Genomic DNA, 21421 nt, shown 5'->3' with positions numbered 1-21421 from the left:
CTAATAGGGCTGGGAAAATGGTGCACTCGTTTTCAAAACAACCAAAGTGTTACCCTTTTAAGACAGCGAAAACAGAAGTGTCTAAAATGCAGGCTCTAATGGGGGAATTAATAAACACTACCGATGCAACAGAAGTCACAGAGAACAAGTGCAATGCACTGTTGCACAATGCAATCCAGCGCTACAATGCCACAACAGCTTAGTTGCTTCAACGATCACTCCAGAGCCAAATCTAACCTGCGCCTTTAATCGCTTTGAGGGATGGAAAAAGTGCAGCGTTATCAGTATTCAGTCTTTCAACCTTCAGGGAAAGATAACATCAGTGCCACTATGTCAGCTTCCAAAAACCTAATCATTAATAAAACACAAAGCTAAGCTCCAGTTTGTTGGGCGTGATACTTACAAATAGTTAATATTGAGATTGCAACTACCACGTGGTGGCACACTGTAACCTTCAACATCTGCTCTCATTAGATAAATATGAAATGTCACTGGCTTTTCACATAAGGTAGTTTGAAACATAAATATAGTGTTGCGATACATAAGTAACCCCACCACAGTCCCCAAAGAACACGCGCTGACCCCTTTTGCAACAGTTAAAGTCTTTGGACTTCCATTCTAATGTCTAAAAGAAAATCACAGCATGTTAGTAATTTACTAAGAGGCCCAGGCTGAGAATATTTCTGGATTACATCATCTCAGGGGTGGGATGAAACACCAGCTGGAAAAGCCGTTATGTTAGATTAACCTCACCCTATTCATTGCTGCGACACAGAAAACATGAAAGTGAAACTACAAAACATGCACACTGATTGTAGACACTGCATGACCATGTACAGTCAGCAGACAACAAAACACACAAGCCTGTGAATGAAGCATTAAAACCTCTGAGCACGTCTTCCACAAAACAGGTTTGCAACAGGATACACAGTAGAGTGTCCGGTTTTCATCCGTGAATAGGTCAAGTCAAGTTTTTATAGTCTGTATTCTGAGACTTGTATTCCACACAATTCCATTATAAAAACATGATTGCAACTCCCAAAATACTAACAAAAAAAAACCTCTGACCTGGATGAGGTCTCACGCATGAACCTGGAAAGCTACAGAGCGCTGTAATGTAACTAACTAGTGCATTCTGGGATTTGTGGTCTACGCATTCTTCTTCTAGAACTGATTGAGATTTTTTTTTAAGGAAACCCCAGTACCTGAAACGGTGTCTTAAGCTCAGTCTTGTTTCTCTGCCCAGGCCAGTGGGGGTAAAATCGGCGATGGAAAATATTGTTGGCTCATCAAAGTACTGGTAACTGTTGCGGTCACGGTGTCAGGGCGGGCAAGCCATGTCCTAGTGTGTGCTGCGTCACGTCACTGGTAGGCCCTCGCCTCCTGGCCTGCATGGGCCTGCAGGCCCAGCCAGGCCAGGAGGCATGGGGCCAGGAAGGCGTGATGATCGGGTTTGTTCGATCTCCTGGTGCCTACACTGAAGACTTGTTCCTCGATGCACAGTACTACATCGTCTTCCGCTTGGCTTCGACTGTCTCCATCTTCCTGGTCCATGTCAACAAATTTCACCGTGTTGCGAGCCATTTTCCTCCGACACACCTTTTCGTAATGTCCCATCAATCCACAGAACATGCACTTAGCCCGGAAGGCCGGGTACCTTTTGTCATTCGCCTCATGGGCCCAGCTGTCACACCGGTAGCATGAAGTCTTACTTCCTTTCATCTGCCTCCCCGGTGGTCCCAGCTTTCCTTGCCACTTGTTGGGTCCTTTGTAGGTCGTACCAGTGTTCCTGCTCCCGCCTTTGGGTTCTTCATCCTCTATTCTGTTGACCATGGGCTTCGCCGCCATTTCTCTTTTCGCCGCATCCGCACATGTTTGCGCTAATTCTGCCTTCTTCACCATCGCAATCGCCTCTTTCAGCGTGGTCTCACCGCATGACCATAGCTTGTCCTGTACTGATTTCATTGTAGTGTGCATCACTATTTGGTCTTTGATGAAATCTTCATGGAGTGTTCCAAACTGACACGTGGACGCCAACTTTTTTAATGCCGCCACATACTCATCGATAGATTCGCCCTGCTCTTGCTTCCGCTTTTGGAAATTATATCGGTCTATTGACACACAAACCGCCGGTCGGTAATGTTCATCGAGTTCTTCTAGGGCATGTGCATACACGTCGTCATCACTTGTTTGTCTCTGCTTGGGTACTAGGTTCTTGAACACTCTGATTCCCTCCGGGCCCAAGTTATGTAGTAAGATTCATCTTTTTCTGACGCTTGTGAAGGCCTCTTCATTCTCGTCCTTCAGGACTTCAATGTAGTTTGTGATGTATTCCTTCCAGTCCTCCCACTTCATTAGGGGCTCTCCCGGTTTTGGTAGGAATGGAACTGGCGCCGTCGACGAGGATGATTGAGCGCACATGGTTTCCCGCCCTTTTGGCGCAACACTCTGGGTCTTGGGGCTGCCTGGTGCGCTGTTCTCCTCTCCTTCGCCTGGTCGGGGCTGGGTGTCTCCTTCTTTACCACCATCTATGGCTCCTGGATCCGCCAGTGCTACTAACCAGCCGGGTGCTCCTGCAGGATGTGGCTCCCGTGCTGCCCTGCTGCCTTTCTAGCACGTGGCAAGCCTCAGTGGTGCCCCTCGTACCTCTGTTCGTCGACCAATGCTTATTGGTACAGGATGTAGCCGCTTCTGCCGCGCTCTGTGTGTCTCCCCTCTTCTCCAGTGGTGCTGCCTGGCTAGTAGGCCTCTCTGCCCTCCGGTATCACTGTGGAGAGATGGCCAGGTTTATTTTTTTCCGTTCTTTTTTTTTATGTGGGTCCACGTTATTTTTGCCTTAGCCCCTCGTCGACATTGTAAAGATGTCTCTTTCATAAAGACAGAGACCTTTGTTGGGGGGGGAGTAACTTATTTATTTAATAAATCAATATGGCACACAAAGCGCCGAGCGTGCTGTCTGAGCTCAGCTCCGGCGCCCAACTGATCGCGCTCCGGGCCGCGCGATCCTAAGATGGCCGCCGTTCACGCTACGTCGTTACGCAGCGTGAACAACTAGAGCGGCAACTCTACAGGGCCACTGAGTCATATTCATTGACTGACGTCGCTCAGCGGGCCTCAGGTTCGAACCGATTAAATAATGCGATGATGATGGCAGGCAGTGGCAGGCACACACGCACTGCTCAGTCAGCAGCAGCAACAGGGGAGCACTTTGCTCTCTCTCATTCAGATGCACACTCACACTCCGTCTTCTGTGTTTAAATCGCACTGTAATGATGCGGGGGCGCTAGGCCCGCATGCTGGATAAAATGATGGACACAGGACACAGTAGTGGAGTTGCTAAACTGGCCATGAGCACGTGCGCTCAGCCCCTTTTATTTGCAGGGTCATCTGACTGATGAAGCCTGTGGTGGGTGGGTGTTCAGTGTGTGATAACATGCTGGAACACTAGAATGCTGACTCTACGTCATTACATCCCTCCCAAACTTAGTGAAAAGTCAAACCAAAGAAAAGTCCGAAACCTGTGGGAGGAAATACAGTTCACAAATAAAATCACCGACGATGGTGTCTTTTCTTGTCTTTGCAGACTTGCAGCTCGGAGGTGGGCTGTACAGTCTCACTTTTCCTGTTCCACATCCTGTGAAATTGCAGATGGAATGCTAGGGGCATTTGTGTGTTACCTTCCTCTGTAAAATCCTGGTTGAGGTGTTCTGTCCAACTGGTGTCTGTTTCTGACAGGATCTGCAGTTGCAGGGTATCACTCTCACTGATCCCCTCTCTCGTGGGTGTCCTCTCTCACTGGACGACCCGGAGGCCCTTTGCTGCCAGGCTTCCACTGGACCGGTGGGCTGCCGCCTTGTCGCTCCAAGCGCGTTGGAGGAGTCGCTACGGGTCCCTTCTCCGAGTCTGAAGCCCCACCTGAAAAGGGTGTTGGTGGCACTTGTTCTGTCGCATGCTACCGTTGTTCTCCCTGGATCTTCAGAGCAAGCTTCAACAGTCCATCTCTCGTTTTGGGATCCGCTGCCACCGATGTCCCTGAGGCCTCTGCCCCTGAATATCCACGGTTCTGTGTCCGCTCCAACCCAGAGGTGGTTGTTACCAACGGACCGGCCTGCTCGCCTCTGTCGTTCCCGGGTGATCTTCGGGTTGCACGTAGATGTGTGCTCCTAGTGGTGCTGATGTTTTCCAGGGGCTGTGTCCGGATGTTCATGCATCTCTTCACTTTCCCCATCGGGTGTGTGTTGTGGTGTTCCATCATGCACCCTTCTGCGCTCTTTTCTTTTCCTCTCCGGGTGTTCTCGTTCTGGTGTGTGTTGTGTTGAACTGTCACGCACACCTCTTTGCTCTTTTCCTTTCCTCTCTTCTTCCTTCGTCATGGCGTCGTGCCACTCAGGATTGGTCTTCTCAACCCTTCTTGCGCTTCTCTTTTCTTCATGGCGTCGTGCCACTCACTCGCCATCGTTTCTCTCCTTCCCTTTTGCGACGCTGTCCAGTCTCCTCACTTTCTTTCTCATCCTGACCAGGCATCTCCCAGCAGCGGGCCCTTTGCTCATTCCCCTCTGGTCTTGTCCCAGCAGTAGGACACTGTCATTACTTCTCTCCACGATTGGACCGGTCGCAGCGATCTTCTGTCATATGAAACTTTGAATGTCAAGGTGATGTTGCAGGACATCACGTCCGTCACCTTCTGGTCCTCCTCGCGGACTTCTCTCTGGGTCTTCTTTTGTCGATGTCCCTACGATCTTCTTCTTCATATTTGCTCTGACCTCTTGGTGGGTCAGCATCCTCCATTGCGACCGTCTGACGGTCGGCTTCTTGTTGCGACCAACTGGCTGGTCAGAATCTTCATCGCGACCAACGGGGTGGTCGACTTCTTCCTCCTTTGCGACCAGACCGGGTGGTCGGCTTCTTCTCCCTTGCGACCAGACTGGGTGGTCGGCTTCTTCTCCCTTGCGACCAGACTGGGTGGTCGGCTTCTTCTCCCTTGCGACCAGATTGGGTGGTCGGCTTTTTCCTCCTTTGCGCCCAGATTGGGTGGTCGGCTTCTTCCTCCTTTGCGACCAGATTGGGTGGTCGGCTTCTTCTCCCTTGCGACCAGACTGGGTGGTCGGCTTCTGGATGCGCTCTTTGTTCGCTTCCGTGACTTGCTGCTTTGGGCTACTGCCTTGGCTTCTGTCCAGTGTCTGTGTAGTGCTTCACTGTCGTCTGCACTGCTGCGCATTTGCTTCATGCGCCTACTCACTTTCCTGTTGTCGAGTTCTGGAACCACCGTCGGTTCTTGTGGTGGTGCTCCGGTCTTCGCCATACTGCTGCAGCGATAGCCTGTGGCCACCAGGCATCACTGCTCTCCATCCCGGCGTGGCTTCAGTGCTTCCGGAGGGTTGCGTCACCGCTCCGTCGACCTTCTCCTGGTCACTCCCTTTTGCGCGCTGATGGCTGTGCTCTTCTTTCTTCTGGGGGTCCCAGTTTGCTGTCCTCATCCTCTTTGGGTAGCATGGGCACAACTGTCTCTGTGTGAAGTTCCTGTGCTCCCGACGCGTTCCTGCGCCATCCCTTTGTGCCGCTCTCGCATGACAGAGTATTGGGGTCTGCTAGTTGAGTTTGGGCATTTGCACATTTTCCATCCTCAGCTTTACTGTGTAGTAGCTGTCCCAGGGCTGCTGTGCATTTCACCTGGTGCTCTTGTACTGCCTTTTTCCTGTGTGCACTATCTTTGTGTATGCCCCTGTCTGGGCATCATCTGCGTGCACCATGCAATCTTGGCTGTGTCCTCATTGTCCTTTGTTTTTTTTCTTTGAGGCAACCCCTTCCAGCTGGGGTGGGTTTCTCTCAGTCGACCCCTCTCTGGGGTCACAGTAGCCAGGCACCATCTCTCGTGCAACTCTGTGCTCTTCTGTCCCCTCTCTTTCATTTAGTGTGCGTCATGTTGCTGTTTGGCCACCAGATGGCGCTGCTGCCTTACTACGGTTTCCTTTCACTGTCTTCTGCAGTTTCTACAGCGCTTCAGGCTTAATGTGCTTTGACTCTGACTTTCGGGCAGACCATACACCGGGCTCATTCAGGCATGCCCCTGGACTTTTAGATGGTCTCACATTCACCCCATGAGAGGGGGACATCGTCAGACGGCTGCCTAGCAGCAAGACTCTGTCTTCCTTCGTGGTGAGTCTTTTGTTATTTTTGTTACCCGGGCCATGCTGTGGGCTACACTGCACGTTTCTTGCTCGGGAAAAGGAAGGGGGGGGGGTGGACCTCTTTCCCTGCTAACGTAGGCGGCTCACGTCTTGGCCGCACAGAGTTCTCTCCTGCTCCACTCCTCGCAGCAGGCCCCTTTTCTTCCACGGGCTGCGTGGGGAGGGGTGTTGGCGCCGCACTGATCGGCGCTCGGTCTCTCAGCACGCTCTCAGTAGTTTCGGACGTTCGTGGCCACACAGCAGGCTGGCATGCTCTCGGCTCTAATGTACGTTTAGTTTACCTTATTTTGTGACCCTAGGGCTTGGATGTTTTACGGCGCAGTGGGGAGCACTTATCTCTAATTGGCCTCCCTGCTTAAGACCTCCGCTCGAGGCTCGTTTCACTCTCGCGCCCCTCTGCTGCAGCCGGAGTGTACAGCAGGCCGTGACGGTGTCTCAGGACAAGTTCCTCTTTCCACCCGCCTCTTCCATGCCGCGTTGGGGTGTAGGCCATTCACTGCAGGTCTGCTCGTGTTGAGGAGCCGGTTTGGACGGCCTTGTTCAGCTGCCGGTCATGCTACTTCCTTTTACCAGCAGCGGGGTCGCACACTGTTCCTATCGCTGCGCCCCGCCATCTCCTGCACGTGGGGCTGGAGCTTGCGCCAGAGTTTGCACTCGCACAGACGGGGTAGTGGGCAGCTACTCCACTTTCCGTCCTCCCACTTTGGCTCACCTTCAGCCGCTGATGCGTGTGGACTCCCGCGGACCTCCGACTTTTAGAGGTCACTCTTCTCTGCACGCCCTTCCCGGCAATACACCACGGGCTCAGCTCCTGCCCAGCGGGTCGCCGCGACCAATGCGGGTGGGCTCCGATCGGCTTGCTCCTTCACCCCTATGGCACTTCCACACGTAGCGGGCTGCAAGGCACCTCCTCACCGGGATGCATGCAATGCAGGCGTGTCAGGTGCGGGGTAGGCACCCGCTGTCCTCGCTTCTCTGGGGGGGGTCGCTTCTCGAATAGCCCAGCCCTCATCCTCATTCACTGGCTCACCTCCGGCCCTCTTTCCTCCACGCAGGTGGGCTCCGCGTGGTCTCCGCCACGGGTCACTCCATCGCGGCTGACGCGGGTGGGCTCCAGTCGGTCCGCTGATCTCCTCTGGGCACTTCATCGCCAGGGTACCTGCAGCGGGGTCGAGAGGTGCGGGGTAGGCTCCCGGTCACCTTCTCATTAGCATATCGGCCCGGGGCTCAGCACATGCTCCGCAGGCCTCTCGGCACGTCGCGCCCTCTCCCGGGGGTGCCCTCTCTGCGGGCAGCTCACCCCCCTTCTTTTCCCCCACGATGTTCAGCTGTGGCACGCTGGGCACAGCTCCGCCTCGTCGCCAATGTAATGATGCGGGGGCGCTAGGCCCGCATGCTGGATAAAATGATGGACACAGGACACAGTAGTGGGGTTGCTAAACTGGCCATGAGCACGTGGCCTCAGCCCCTTTTATTTGCAGGGTCATCTGACTGATGACTCCTGTGGTGGGTGGGTGTTCAGTGTGTGATAACATGCTGGAACACTAGAATGCTGACTCTACGTCATTACACGCACCACCAACAAGTACGACTAAGACTACGCACGTGGGAAGGTAGGGAGGGTGAGGAGCGCACCCAGAGCAGAGAGCGGGGCTGTCACTGATGAGTCATGATGATGAGTCATGATGATGACTCATGACCAGTCCACCAATCACTGCACGGCCTGCCATGCAATGATTGGTCATAATATGCCTCCATGCTCCTGATATACCCCAACGCTGCCCAGTGACTAAAGCAGCTAATCCAGGCGCGCTGCGCAGCTAAAGCAGCGCTAATGCTTGGATTGGCCTGGGGCTGAAGACCTCGCCGCTCCTTAGGAGGCCGTGGGGCTGTGGCTTCGACCCACCCCCTCCCCTCAATTGTTACAGCGAAAGAGTGGCAAGAGCAGTAGGACTGCGCATGTTGGGCTGGCCAGGGAAAGGCACCCGGCCAAACCGACATGCGCGTTTTTGCTGCACCGGCTCAGGAATGCCGCAAGCCAAGTAGCTCCAACACCCCTCCCCAGTGACGTCACGTCCGCGACTGAGTGACAGCTGACTGCTGCCGTGCCACGGGCGGCTGAAATTTAACAACAGAGGAGTGCTGCTGCTGGTGGATCCCTGGGGGCAAAATAATTAGTGGGGCGACGCCCCAACGCCCATACAAAGGAACCACCACTGACGGAAACCAATGATTCAGCCAGCTGTGGTGAATGTGTCTTTGAAATGATGCTGGTGTTTTTTTCTTTTTATTTAACAAGCAGATTTGAATCAGTAAAAAAAAGGACAAAAACAATGGAAAAAAGTGCAAAAGTGTTTTTCAAATGTAATAAGGTGTGGGGTCAGCAACGAGGAGGCCGGAAGCAACTGTGTGTGAGGTAAGCCAAAGCAACACAGAGAGCAGTGGAGTGAGGGGCCAAAAAAACACGGATGGTGGAGCGTTGGAAGCAACACAGAAGGCACAGGTCAGGGGAAGCAAAAGAAAGAGGGAGAAGTGGGAGAGAAGCACATGGATGAGAGAAAACAAAGTTAAGCTTCTGCGGAGAACCACAGTGGCGAGAAAGCAACGGGGAGAAGCACACAAGAAGAGGGTGGAGGAGAACCTGGGACAGGGAAAGGGCAACACAGAGGTCCCGAAGGGAAGAAGAGAAGTACACAAAGGAGACAGCTGGAAAACACAAGCACTCTCATGGAATGCTTAACCAAAAAGAAGAATGTAGTGCTTGAAATGTAATCTGTGGAAAGACAAAAGTAATGATGCCATGCTCAAGGGAAGGCAGAGTGATAGACTGGCCTACCTGGAAAGGAGTTACCACCTTCAGTAAAAAGGATGCTCAGGTCCAAAGGACCAGCCTGTTTGGCTAGATGGTAGGGTATGGAGGATTTGCAGACATTGCCTGTAACTCAATGACCCTCTGGGCAGATGTTATTGCCTCTAGAAAGGTTGTTTTGGTGATTAGCAGTCTAAGTGGGCAGTTGTAGAGTGGCTCAAATGGAGCGCACATTAGAAACGTAGGAACAAAATTCAGGTCCCACAGGGGAATATTATCAGGTGCTGGTGAAAATCTATGTTGGTGACCTTTCAACAGCCTATGTACAATAGAGGATTTGAAAAGGGATGGCTGGTCAAGCAACCGCAGAAATGCCGAGATGGCAGAAAGATACAATTTCAGCATGCCCAAAGCAGAGCCCTGCTGGGCCAAGGAAAGAAAAAACAGGAGAATTTGGCAAAGAAGCGCAGACAGAGGATCAACAGGTCAGTCTGTACACCAAGGCATGAACTTGGTCCAATGGCAGGCATATACCGGCTTAGTGGAGAGAAACCTGCCTGCCAAAATAACGTTGCAGACTTTGGACGGCAGGTCGAAAGCGGTCAACTGTTGCTGCTCAAACTTCATGCATGGCAGCAAAGCATTTTCAGGTTCGGGTGTAGAACCCTGCCCAGTTGCTAGAACAGAAGATCCTCCTGAAGAGGCAGTTTGATCGGTGGACAGATACTCATGCTCAACAGCTTGGGACACCTGACTCTCCATGCACAATCCAAAGCCACATGAATGACTTGAGCCCAGTCACCTCTGATCTTCTTGAAAACTATGGACAAGAGTACTATTGGCAAAAAGACGTACAGGAGGCCAGAGCTCCACTTGAGATGAAAAGCTTCTTCGAGCGTGAGCTTCCTTGGAAACTTCAGCGGGCAAAACGGCTGACATTACACGTTCTTTGCTGTGGCTAACAGATCTAAACAAGGCTCTCCCCACTCTTGAAAGAGGCCTTGAGCCACCTCCAGATGGAGAGGCCATTGTGATTGACATTGCACGTTCTTTGTGGTAGCTAACATATCTAACCAAGGTTCTCCCCACTCTTGAAAGAGGTTTTGCACCACCTCCGGATGGAGACGCCATTTGTGATTAGCTAGGCATCGATGGCTGATTTAGTCCGCCCTTATGTTCAGAGAGCCATACAGGTGTTGAACCACTAGGGATATGCCCTGGTTTTCCAACCACATCTAGAGGTGCAGTGCCTCTTGACAAAGAGTCCATGACCCCACTCTCCCTCTGTGTAGCAATACCATATGGCAGTTGTGTTGTCCATGAACACTTGTACTGCCTTCCCGTGATTAAAGGAAGAAAGGTTTTCAATGCCAAATGGATCATCCAAAGCGCCAACAGGTTGATAGGGAGCCTGGATACCGTCGGAGACCAGAACCCTCGGATATCCACCTCTCCCAGGTGGTCACCCAAGCCCACGAGTGATGCATCTGCCACTACAGTTTGCTCCAGTTGGGGAAGTGAAAGGGGTCTGCCATTGACCCAATTGCAGTTCCAGTTAGTCAGCCACCACTGCAGATCTTTTGCAGTTCCCTACGAGATCAGGACCATATCAGACAGATTCCTCTGATGCTGCGCCCACTGGGCCTTCAGGTCCCACTGCAGAGCCTGGCTATGCTAACTGGCATGAGTAACAAGCAGAATGCAGGAGGCCATGAGGCCCAACAGCCTCACAGTCAGTTTCACTGAATTCAGGATAGAGCCCAAAACATCAGTATCATATCTTGAATATCCTGGACTCGTTGCTCAGGAGGATAGGCCCGAAACTGCAGTGTCCAGAACAGGTCCGATGGAGGGGAGCGTCTGAGTGGGAGTCAGGTGTGACTTCGGCATGTTGATAGTCAGCCTCAGCGAGTGCAGGAGGTTCACCATAGTCTGGAGGTGGGAAGGGCGAATCAGCCTTCAACTACCAATTGTCGAGGTAGGGAACACCAGAGGGGCGCTGATAAGCCAAAGGGGAGCATGGCAAACTCAAAGTGCTCTTGGCCCACTGTCAACCACAGGTAAAGTCTGCGGGCAGGCAGGACAGGGATGTGGAAAAATGCGTCCTGCAAGTCCAACACTACTATCCAGTCTCTTGTGTCCAAGGCAGAAGAGGACTTGTTCGAGTGTGAGCATTATGAATTTCTCTTTTTTCAGGAAAAGGTTGAGAAGGTGCAGGTCTAGGATGGATGAAGGCCTCTGTTCTTCTTGGGCACCAGAAAGTAGAGGGAATAGCTACCACAACCTTATTTTGATGCCTGCACCTTCTCCATGTGTCCCTTGGCCAAGACAGCCTGCACCTCCTAGTTGTGACAATATTCACATTAAAAAGCCTTAGAGTGGCTTTACAGCCTTTGAATTGCACCTTCCGTATGGAGTATCCTCCTATCCATAGTATATCTCCTTCCTTGCCACTGTCTAGCTAACTTTAATTCCAGGTAACTATTGCAATCTGAAATGTGGAAAGGTCGATGCTCTCTACACACTGTACATGTCCTACTTTCTATCCAATAAAAATTAATCTAATCTAGAGAAAAGCCCCTATTTTTGGGAATGGAAAGTAAACCCTCTTGTGTCACCTGACCTCAGTCTCCAGACATCACACAACCCCAGCTCTTTAATCAGAATGGATAGAAACAATTGGCATTTTGGAGAGTGTACCTGAGAACGAGCCATTGACCTGCCTAATTTGTTAGCCATCAGGACATTACAATCTCCCCCTATTGCTATAGTGGAGCTATAGTCCACTAAATTCATGAAGAGCTCTTTTAATGGTCTGGGTCGTCTACAATTGGACCAAAGAAACAAGCACACACTATCCTTACAACTTGCACTTTCAATTTCTGCACTACCCATCTCCCCTTTCCATCTACTCTACTATCCTCTATTTCTATATCGGACCTCTGCCTCTCCATGCAGCATCCCTAATCAGTTGGTACTAACTTTATCACCCATCACTTTGTACTAAAAAGCACCAAACACTCCTCCTTCGTGCACCATACTCTTACAAATACGTAACTACTTGGCGCTGTATCTTCCAGGTTCTTAGCCCATTGTCAAGCCAGGTTAGAAATGATGTGAAATGACCCTATCATCTAACCTTCCCCCCCCAATTCTAATAAAAACTTTTCCTGCCTCCACATCTTCTCGTAAATCTGCAATGGGCTACTTGACGGCACACAGAATGGTGAATTGAGGACCTTTTTTCTTTTTCCACCCTCAAGCTCCCCAGCTAGTGACCCCTACATCCACCCACTCACTTCTCCTGGTGCACCCTCACCTTAGGAGACCCTCCCCCCTAATTGACTTGACATTATCTACATTTTGTAGTTGCGAGCCTTTATCCTGTGGGGCCCAAAATACCACTTGTTCCTCATTACATTTCAACATCATATTACATATTTGTTTGCCCAGTTCCCATTGCTTATCCTGTGTCTGTTTAGATAGGTCAGAACATATATTAAAATTTAAACCTCGCCACTGCAGTGCTTTGGACATGAGCCGCCCCACTCCCAGGATCTTCTCCTTTACCCTTTAGGTAAGAAAATTCATCAAAATCTTCCTAGGTTTTCTTCGCCCTTCACTCAATTTACAGGTGTCCGTATGTACTCTCTGAATTTTGTGGGAGAGATCAATATCGGAATCCCCATGTAGGACCTTTGTTTTCTTCAACCTTGCAATCTCTGTAGACTTCACCTTAGTTATCTTGATGAGCACCTTAACTTCTTTCTCTAGCCCCTCAGTTCACTGAGCCAGGCTATCCAACTTTCTTTCAAGTGCATCACAAGTCTCCTGTGTCCCCCACTGATTAGCTACCAAGATCTCAGGCCCCTTTTTCATCGCCAGGAAGATATTCTGCAAATTTCTGCGGATCCTGCCTCAAAACCGTCACCAGCCCCTAGCTTGTCCTGGGAATCATTCACTTCCCCACTTGCCACTCCTGCACCACCATCCTGGTCCTTCAATCACTTTCGTTCTTCTGTGAATATTGGCACAACTAGTACCCATATACTGTGGGATGCTTACAAGGTATTACTCAGAGGTCAGGTTACTTGTGTGACATTTTCAGAATAAGAAGAGGTGGGCTGAGATTACTAGTATGGAGCAGAGGTTTGGAGAACTGCAGAGGGTTTTTCAGGCAATTTGGAGATTGGGAGAAGACAAGAGGTAGAAACTTCACTGAAGGCCTCACAGTAGGACCTGAAAGAGTATATGGAAAACAAAGGCAGAATTAATTAGGAATCATATAACAGAAATAAAGTCTAATACAAGAGATACCACTCAGAGTGTTAGACCCAGTGGTTTTGAGCTGGCTGGGACAAATCAAAGCCAGTCAGAATTTAGCGTTCCAAATAGGATGAGTATGATACACGTGTCCGATAACCTGTGCTCACCATATGGTTCATGGCACAGAGCAGTCGGGCTTATCCTCAGGGCTCGAGTGTAGAGTATTAGCACAACACCATCTTTACAACACACTGTGTATACCACAAAAAGACTACACACCATGTGTATAAAAAACCCTTGTCTTAGTATTACACACACTGAAATCAAAACAAGATACACATTGTATATATACTCTAAAGTTATACACAACGCCCCCTGATGCCTTGTCACGGTGTTCTCCACAACAAAGCACCATGTGGCGTGGGTCCAGGATGAGGGAGCCAACGACCTCGGACAGAGGCTGCAATGTCAGGCACTGTCGTCCTCCTGATCTGGAGGCCAAAGAATGTCTCAGCTTCTGGCTCAGGTTCCTCCGGCACCCCTCAAACACCACATGCTCTGCAACATAAGCTAGCACAGGTCCTCTGGTTGCAGGCACGGGTCTCTCGAACTTCTCACATCCCGGCACTCCAGGTGGCTGCTGATTTTTACCCGCACACTCCTCTGCACACCGCGATTGATGGTGTACGTCAGGGCGATCCTTGTCCCAACCACTTCAACCTGTCTCAGCCGCACCCCATGCGGTCCTTAAGATCTCATGAAGATCGTGAGATCCTGGGATCTCATGGACAAGAGGGCAGCTCACCGTCCCTTGGAGTGTACTTCAGGACCCAGGCCATGACAGTTGGAACTTAGTTGCAGGCCAGCAACGCCAGGCAAACCCCATCAACTTATAGTCCCCTTACTGGAGTGGTGCAAGCTCCAGGCCACCACAAGTCTGCAGAAAGTCCAGTTGCAGTTCCTCCTGCCCTAATGATTCCTTGCGTGGATGTCCCAACGTCGAACCAGCGTAGTGTGGTCCCAAATCCCAAAGCGTCTCCAGTTTCGGTGACCAGAGCCCCACTAGTTATTCCCACAATGGCCTTTGAAGATACGATCAGTTCAAAAGGCCACCTTTGAAATGCATAGGCCCTCACTAAATGTTGTCCTGTCTGCCATCCTTCCCCAGGAGGTTTGATCAAAATCTTTTGTCGGGCCAAGACCCTGCCCCATGGAATGCAGGTGCCAATTCCACACCCAAGTAACTGTCCCAGAAAGGCTCCTAAGAGTCAGAGGTCTGCAGTTTCCCCTGAGCTCCTAGTCTATGGTCCTCTATCAGAGAGGCTACAACAATCAAAATGCCCACTTTCCCAAAGTGACATTTCCATCACCATAATGTCGAACTGTCTGGCACTACTGGAGAGGATTCGCCTTTTACAAATTCATCGATACCAAACGCTATACTGCTACTATTCTGACGTAGGAAATACTGCTTGATAGCCATTCCCTACACCCTCTCTGGCTGTTCCAATGTGAGAAGCAGGCCCCCATCATCCCGACACACCACCCAGTGCCATTCACAACCCTTGCTGGTAACGCATACACTCACATTCCCAACCTCTTCCCATCACCACACCCTGTCACCAGGGAGAACTCCGATATAGCGAGACACATGCAGAACCTTGGCACGCAGCCTATGCTGAATAACATTAACCTATGCACACAGTCCCCACTAGGGCAAACCGGTGGCACAATCGATGAGCTACCTCCGTGAGTGCACAGCCAGTGCTGCAAGTCCACGGAGGAGCATTCAAGATACATGAATGGCAGTATCAAACGTATCCAACGTCCTAAGGCTAGCATCCAGAGGTGCGGAAAACTGGAAAGGAGAAATGCAAAAAGTGGCGGGAAAGCACCCTAGGAAGGGCCATTTCTAACAGAGAGATACAAGGGATATATCGGTGATGCATTTTATGACTTTTTTAGAAATATAGATTGAGAATGAAATAACCTGGATAGTGTATGGTTGAGGCAGAGGTTAAGGGGACGAAAAGTGAGTGAACTGAGTCAGGAACAGCTGTGGCGTTTAATACAGGAAATAACAGAGGAGATTGATGTAGTATTAAAATCTAGCAAGAAATGAAGGCTCTGTCGCCGGATAGGATACCGGTGGAGCAGTATATTACTCTCAAAAAAGCAATTATACTGATTTGAAAAGATTTATTCAATAAAATACTTAAAGGGAAGGCCCAATTACCTGCTACTTGGTATGAAGCAACCATTAGTTTGATTTTTAAATCCTACAGACATTTCTCACTTTTGAATTGCGTTTACAAGATCTTTGTCGCAATTTTAGCAAGGAGATTGGATAAGGTAGTGAGAGGGTTAATACACAAAGATAAGAAGGAGTTTATGACGGGGAAATGTATACATGAGCAAACATACAAATTTGTGGGAGCAATAGATATGGCTACAACGTTTTCAGCCCCACTGGCAGTGGTTATGCTGGATGCCAAGGCCAATGATCAAGTAAACAGAAAGTACTTGATGGAAGTGTTCGCATATATGGGGCTGGAAACAACTTTTTGTAGGGTGATCCAGTTAATCTACAGCTCCCATAAAGTGAGAATTTTGATAAATGGCGAGTTGGCGGAGCAAGTCGATTTCCAAAGAGGGACAAGTCTGGGTTGGGCCCTATCACCACTCCTATTTAACTTGTACATTGAGCCGCTGGCGCAGAGTCTTACGTTGAATGGAAAGATAGTGCCTTTTTCTTGGAATGGGTTCGCGGAAAAGTAGCCCTACATGTGGAGGACCTCATGTTCAGTACATCAAATATTAATGATGCAATCCCAGTAATTGAGAAGGAAGGGAAGGTTTTTAGGAGCATTTTCGGTGTATCGTGTTCATGTGGCCAAACAATAGTAATGACATGGAATTGTACATTGGAAGATGGAGAAAGTAAAGGAGATCTGAGATATTTGGGAGTCTATGTGACAAGGGACCTGAGTGAGATGATGAAGGCTAATCTGAAGAAGGTCATCAAAGAAAGTAATGGATTAATGAAAAAGTAGTGCCATCTTTCATTGTCTGTATAAGAGCGTGTTAATTTAGTGAAGAGGATGCTCCTTCTGAAATTCAACTTTCTATTTAATAATATACCATTAATTTCGCTAAGAACAGTGTGAAAAGATTTCAGGGAAATATAAGCTTTATCTGGGGCAAAAAGGCAGGGAGGGTATCCTTGAAGAGGTTAAGGAAAAGTATGATCAGAGGAGACTTAGCGCTGCCAGATTTTCAGATCTAGTGCTTGGCGTTTCAGCTTAAATATGTGAGGATGCTGATTGAGAGGCCGGATGCAAGCGTTATTGAGGGTATATTGGAATGTCTGCCTAGTAGTTTACGTGAACACACAAGGGGGGTGGTAGAGTACACACAAAACAAACAACCACAATGAAACGTAGACATAGGGGAATCCAATTATTGGAAAAAGTTGCCCTCACTCACATACCGAAGTATGTGACATTCTACCATCATTGGGCCTGCTTGCAATACGCCCTGGTGTAACCACACCCAGGGCGGAGAATTAGAGGAGGGGGAAACAAAACAATGAATGTCACTCAACAAACAAACCATAAATGTCAGACAACATGTAACATAAAATGTGATGAGATGTGTACCGATCACCAAGTGTCAGAAATAATAGTGCGACTAAAGTGCAGTTAATAGGAAATGTTAAAACTGATTAAGGGTGCCAACTGAAATAAGTATTTTATTGGACATTACCTGGTACCCCTATCAGGATTAAAACTCAAATAAGGATGGGAACTGTCTTGTTCGAGGCCCAAAGATCTCTCAAGACCTCCCTCCTGGTACTGCTTATGTCGACATGTTTCAACCGTACAAAATGTGCCAAAGCTGGTCACCACGGTATTCTTCAGGACAGTCGCCTTTTATTTCTGTCCAAGCCCCACCGCAATTCGGTCTACTGGGCCCTTTGAAACTGAGTCGGTCTTTGCAAATCCGAACCCTCTCCTGTTACATGTAGAGGCTTCTCCCGAATGCGGGAAAACAAAAACACATTTACTGTGGATAAAAGAGAGAAAAGAGAGAAAATAACAATAATGACGTACTGTCATGCGCTCTCTTTTACCATCTTCCGGTTTGTCATTTCTTTTGTGCAAACCATTTATGTCTCTTTTATATCAAGCCATTTTTATGGTTTGGTTGGTAACAAGTGTTTCTAATTCATTCATGATCCTTTAAATGGAGTGGGATCTCTGTTCCCCACCCTTCCCAGTACGTGAGCACCTTATTGTCCGACCCCGTGCTTCCCGATCGGATTGCTCACCTAACTTTATTCACACTCATCACATTATATTGTCCCGTGAAGGTCTTTCACTCGCACCAATTTTCACCATTTTTCAAATAGATTCCCCATTGTGCATCTCAGACATCAATACCATTAACTTAACTTACCGAGTTCATTAAATTCGTGAACCCGAATTGGTGCCCGGCGGGAGGTTCCCCCTTCGAACACAACCTGTATAAACAAGGGAAGATGTGGGGAGGGAAGTGCAAGGGAACGGCTTTAGAGTCATGTTTTTTTTGCGTTTGACTCAATTCCTTGGTATGGTTTCCGAGTTGTTAAATCCCACCCAAAAACACCCCCTCCTTCCTCTCTCCCCTCTCTTCTCCTCCCTCTGTGCTCCTTACTGTTCCTAGGGTGGCGCCCTGCTTCCTTGCCCGCTTTCCGTGACACCGCGTAGTCAGTGTTTACGGTCTGATTGCAACCTTAAATATCTTATGAGGGCGTTTTCCCGCTTGCTTACACTCGCGTCCATGTGATTGACGTGGAACAACGTCCTACCGTCAACCACTTGTATCTAGGATACCGCGCTGAGTGGGCGTTGCCTGGGTGAATGTTATTCCGCCCCTAGTGCTGTTGTCTCGGACGTCTGTGTCTGCTACCTCCGTGATCACCTGTTAAAGATCGCAAAGCACAGTGGAACCAGTAGTTCCCATGTTTTGCAATCCCACTTGTTCGTTCCTAGTTTATGCTTCTTACATTAAGTTATTTTCTGTACCATTATCCCCACGTTTGTTAATCATTTTGTTACAGCCCAATGTTATTTTATTTGCAATGTAACAATCGTATCAAAACAAAAAACAAAAAAACAAAACATCGGGGCATAATTTATTTACAACCTACAATTTTTTTTACACAGATGGATTGTAGGAAGTGTATTTAGTGAGAGGAGATCTTATCCCGCCCTTCTCTTATGGTACTATCCGTGGGATCCCTGTTGGAATTGATGGCATCTGATAAATTCGCCCTCTCTATTGTGCTGATGCCTAGTAGTTTAGCCATAACGGGTTTCTTGCATACATTTGGCTCACCAACATTTTTTAAGAAAGTAAGGTTGCAGATCCTGCAGTCGGCAGCTAGGTTATGGTATCAGGGCGGACTAGTCTTGAGAAAACCATTCTATAGTATGTTGGCCCCTGTATAGGATTCACCAGGGCAACCAGACTGTTTAAACGAAGGATTGTGCATTAGAATTAAGACAGATAACATTGTGCATTGGGGCACCCTTGTAAAGGAAGGTAGGCCCTTCTCAGGGGAGGTGTTGGGTGAAAAGTCCACCAAAAGCACTTTCTCCAAATTTAAGTATCTGCAGTTGATATCATGGATGAAGAGCCGAAAGTGGACAAAATGTGGCATAGGTCAAATGAAACAGGATATACAGCACACTGAAAAAAGAAAGAAGTCTCCACATGGTACAGGCAGTTAGTGGCAGTTAGAGAAGGGAGAATGAAACACGCCTATGAAAGCGGAGTGATGGGAGACTTGTGGTAAGTACCCTTGAGTTTGCTAGATGGTGTTGTGAAGCCTGCTACACTTAAACAGAATCAACTTTACACCCTCTACAGATGTTTTTGGAGTCCGGCCAAGATGTCCAAGTTTAAGAAGGGCGTGATGCCGAACTGCAGAAGGTGTAGACGGGAGGCAGCGGACGACATCCACATGTTTTTCAAATGTCCAGCCCTGAATGGATTTTAGAGTGGTGTGGGCAAAGTATTGCTATTGATCCATAAGAGTGAGATTAATTTAAGCTTTACCCTAGTCTTCTTTGGTGTTGAAGTGGATTGCCTGGGAGTGGTGGAGATGGAATCAGATGAGAGAAAGGTGATTTTTTACTTAATGCTAATGCCACAGACGGAAATCTGTAAAAGATGGACACAAGCTGAGCCTCCACTGATAAATGAGTGGGTATAGTTTGTAAGATACAAAAATAGACTGGACAAAGTAAGATGCAGAGAGAAGAAAAGAAGATGGTGTGTGCCTTTTGGGCAGTGGTGGAGAGAGAGAGAGAAAGTGGTCCCAATGATTATACCAGAGATCATTTACGTTGGGAGGATGGAATCTTTGTAAAGATAAATGACCCATTGGTTATGGATGTATAACGGCAAGGGTCAATGGCAGATGACCTGGAATATATTGATGGGGAAACGAGCATTAAAATAAAAAGAGCCTGTACTTCCTGAAGGAGCAAGGTATTAGAACAACTCCCTATTCACAGAAGCATAACACATGTTGTGTGTCTTTAGCAATTCGTTTTTTTAAGAAAATAAAGGTGAAGTAGCAAAATTAGCAGTTATGAAAAAAGCCCACTTACCGATCCATTATAATACCATGCGGGATATATACACATTTTAAATCTTCACAGTAGTGTTGTGGTAAAACAAACAAATCCAGCTTGTAGCCAGGCCAGTCATCAGGAATCTGAAAAAAAGACCATCGACTAATTACCTTGAATTTAGGTCATGGAACGGTTGCTAAAAATACAGTTTCAGATTACACAACAGTCATTCTACATTTAGGCAGGAGGACTCTTTAATGCTTCTTTGTTTACTATTCTTTACATAGTAGCAAATAATATGAAACATTAACTCAAACTACAACACACATGAAACCAGAAGTTATAGAAAGCAAAACAATAATTCATTTCCACCAATGAACTCCCTTGCCAGGCAATAACCTCAAATCCGCTCCTTGACTCCTCCTCTTTCTTTGCTGCTCGGGGAGAGGATGCTCTCTCCATGCGGATTAGTTGTCAGCTGTATTTCTGGGATGCTGGTTAGATTTTGGCTTTAGGGCACATTAGTCTGCCAGGTTGCTTGACAAACTAGAGCCAGCTGATTTTGAGGCCTGTGGAATAAAGGCCATTTGTTTACATTTTAGGATCCCGAGAAGATCCAGATGGGATACTTAAATAGAACTTTATATAAAGTAGTTTGTTTTAACTTTTAAAAATGTCTTTATTTCTTTGTGTACTTTTATTATTAGTCAGGGATCATTAAGGCAGCTCCAAGACACGTTTTAAAGAGCTTTCTTATGTTTACTGTTTTAAGTATTTACTGATAAGGGGGAAAAAACACTGGCTTTATGTGATTTTCCAAATTTTTGTACCGACCAGGACATTAAAATACGGGTCATGCCATTAAAAAACACAGCCAGATGGCAACCCTTCCTGTGGGCAGGGTCGGCCTCCCTTCTACTTGATAAGCCTGCCACCAAGGGTCATCAGTGTGAGATACACATAGAAAGATTGCGCCATGGCCCACAAGTACAGGAAACCCTTCTACCAGACCCATCAGCACCCCTTGGAGATCCACCCATGAGTGGCGATCGCTCCCCATGGTCCAGCTGCTAACAACCTATTCTCGTCTTTAAAGCAGTGTCAGCCAGGTCGTACGTCCCAGTTGTACGACTAAGCCTGTGATCTCCACCTTCAGTTCCTCAAAGATCCTCTGGTCTCTTTGTGTTGGGGTGACATGGGCATCTATTGGCTTCCTTCTCCCTTAGTGGGAGAGGCGCTGAGTGGTTGGCCACTTTGAGCTCCTGGATGTTCTTGTTTATGGCGTCCCACTCCTTTCACTGTGGGCCAGCAGCTAAAGGCCAGACTGCTTGTTGCACCCTTCCTGCCTCGTGAGGTCATTACAATGAATTATACATCAGATATGGGGATAAAGAAAGGCCAGCAACAACAAGGAGGGAGTTTTGACGGGGTCAATACAATGAAAAAGTTAAAGAATGTATTGTTTTCTACTTTTGCCTTGGTGTGTAATGTTTCATGGGTAAGGCCCTATTTCAGTGCAAGATTTGGTACGCCTC

General features: G+C 48.3%; 1 protein-coding gene across 1 annotated transcript in view; it reads right to left on the bottom strand.

The window, feature by feature from the left end:
- Positions 1 to 21421, bottom strand: part of PRTFDC1 (phosphoribosyl transferase domain containing 1) — a 167453-nt gene that overhangs the window by 104531 nt on the left and 41501 nt on the right. The window contains exon 2 of the mRNA XM_078663439.1: positions 19923 to 20029. Within this exon, the coding sequence (XP_078519565.1) occupies positions 19923 to 20029 (107 nt within the window). The remainder of the gene's footprint in view (positions 1 to 19922; positions 20030 to 21421) is intronic.

This window comes from Lissotriton helveticus, chromosome 10 (assembly GCF_964261635.1).
Source record: "Lissotriton helveticus chromosome 10, aLisHel1.1, whole genome shotgun sequence".
NCBI lineage: Eukaryota > Metazoa > Chordata > Amphibia > Caudata > Salamandridae > Lissotriton > Lissotriton helveticus.
The sequence above is the reverse complement of the archived record's forward strand: the minus strand, read 5'-3'. Positions and strand labels throughout refer to the sequence as shown.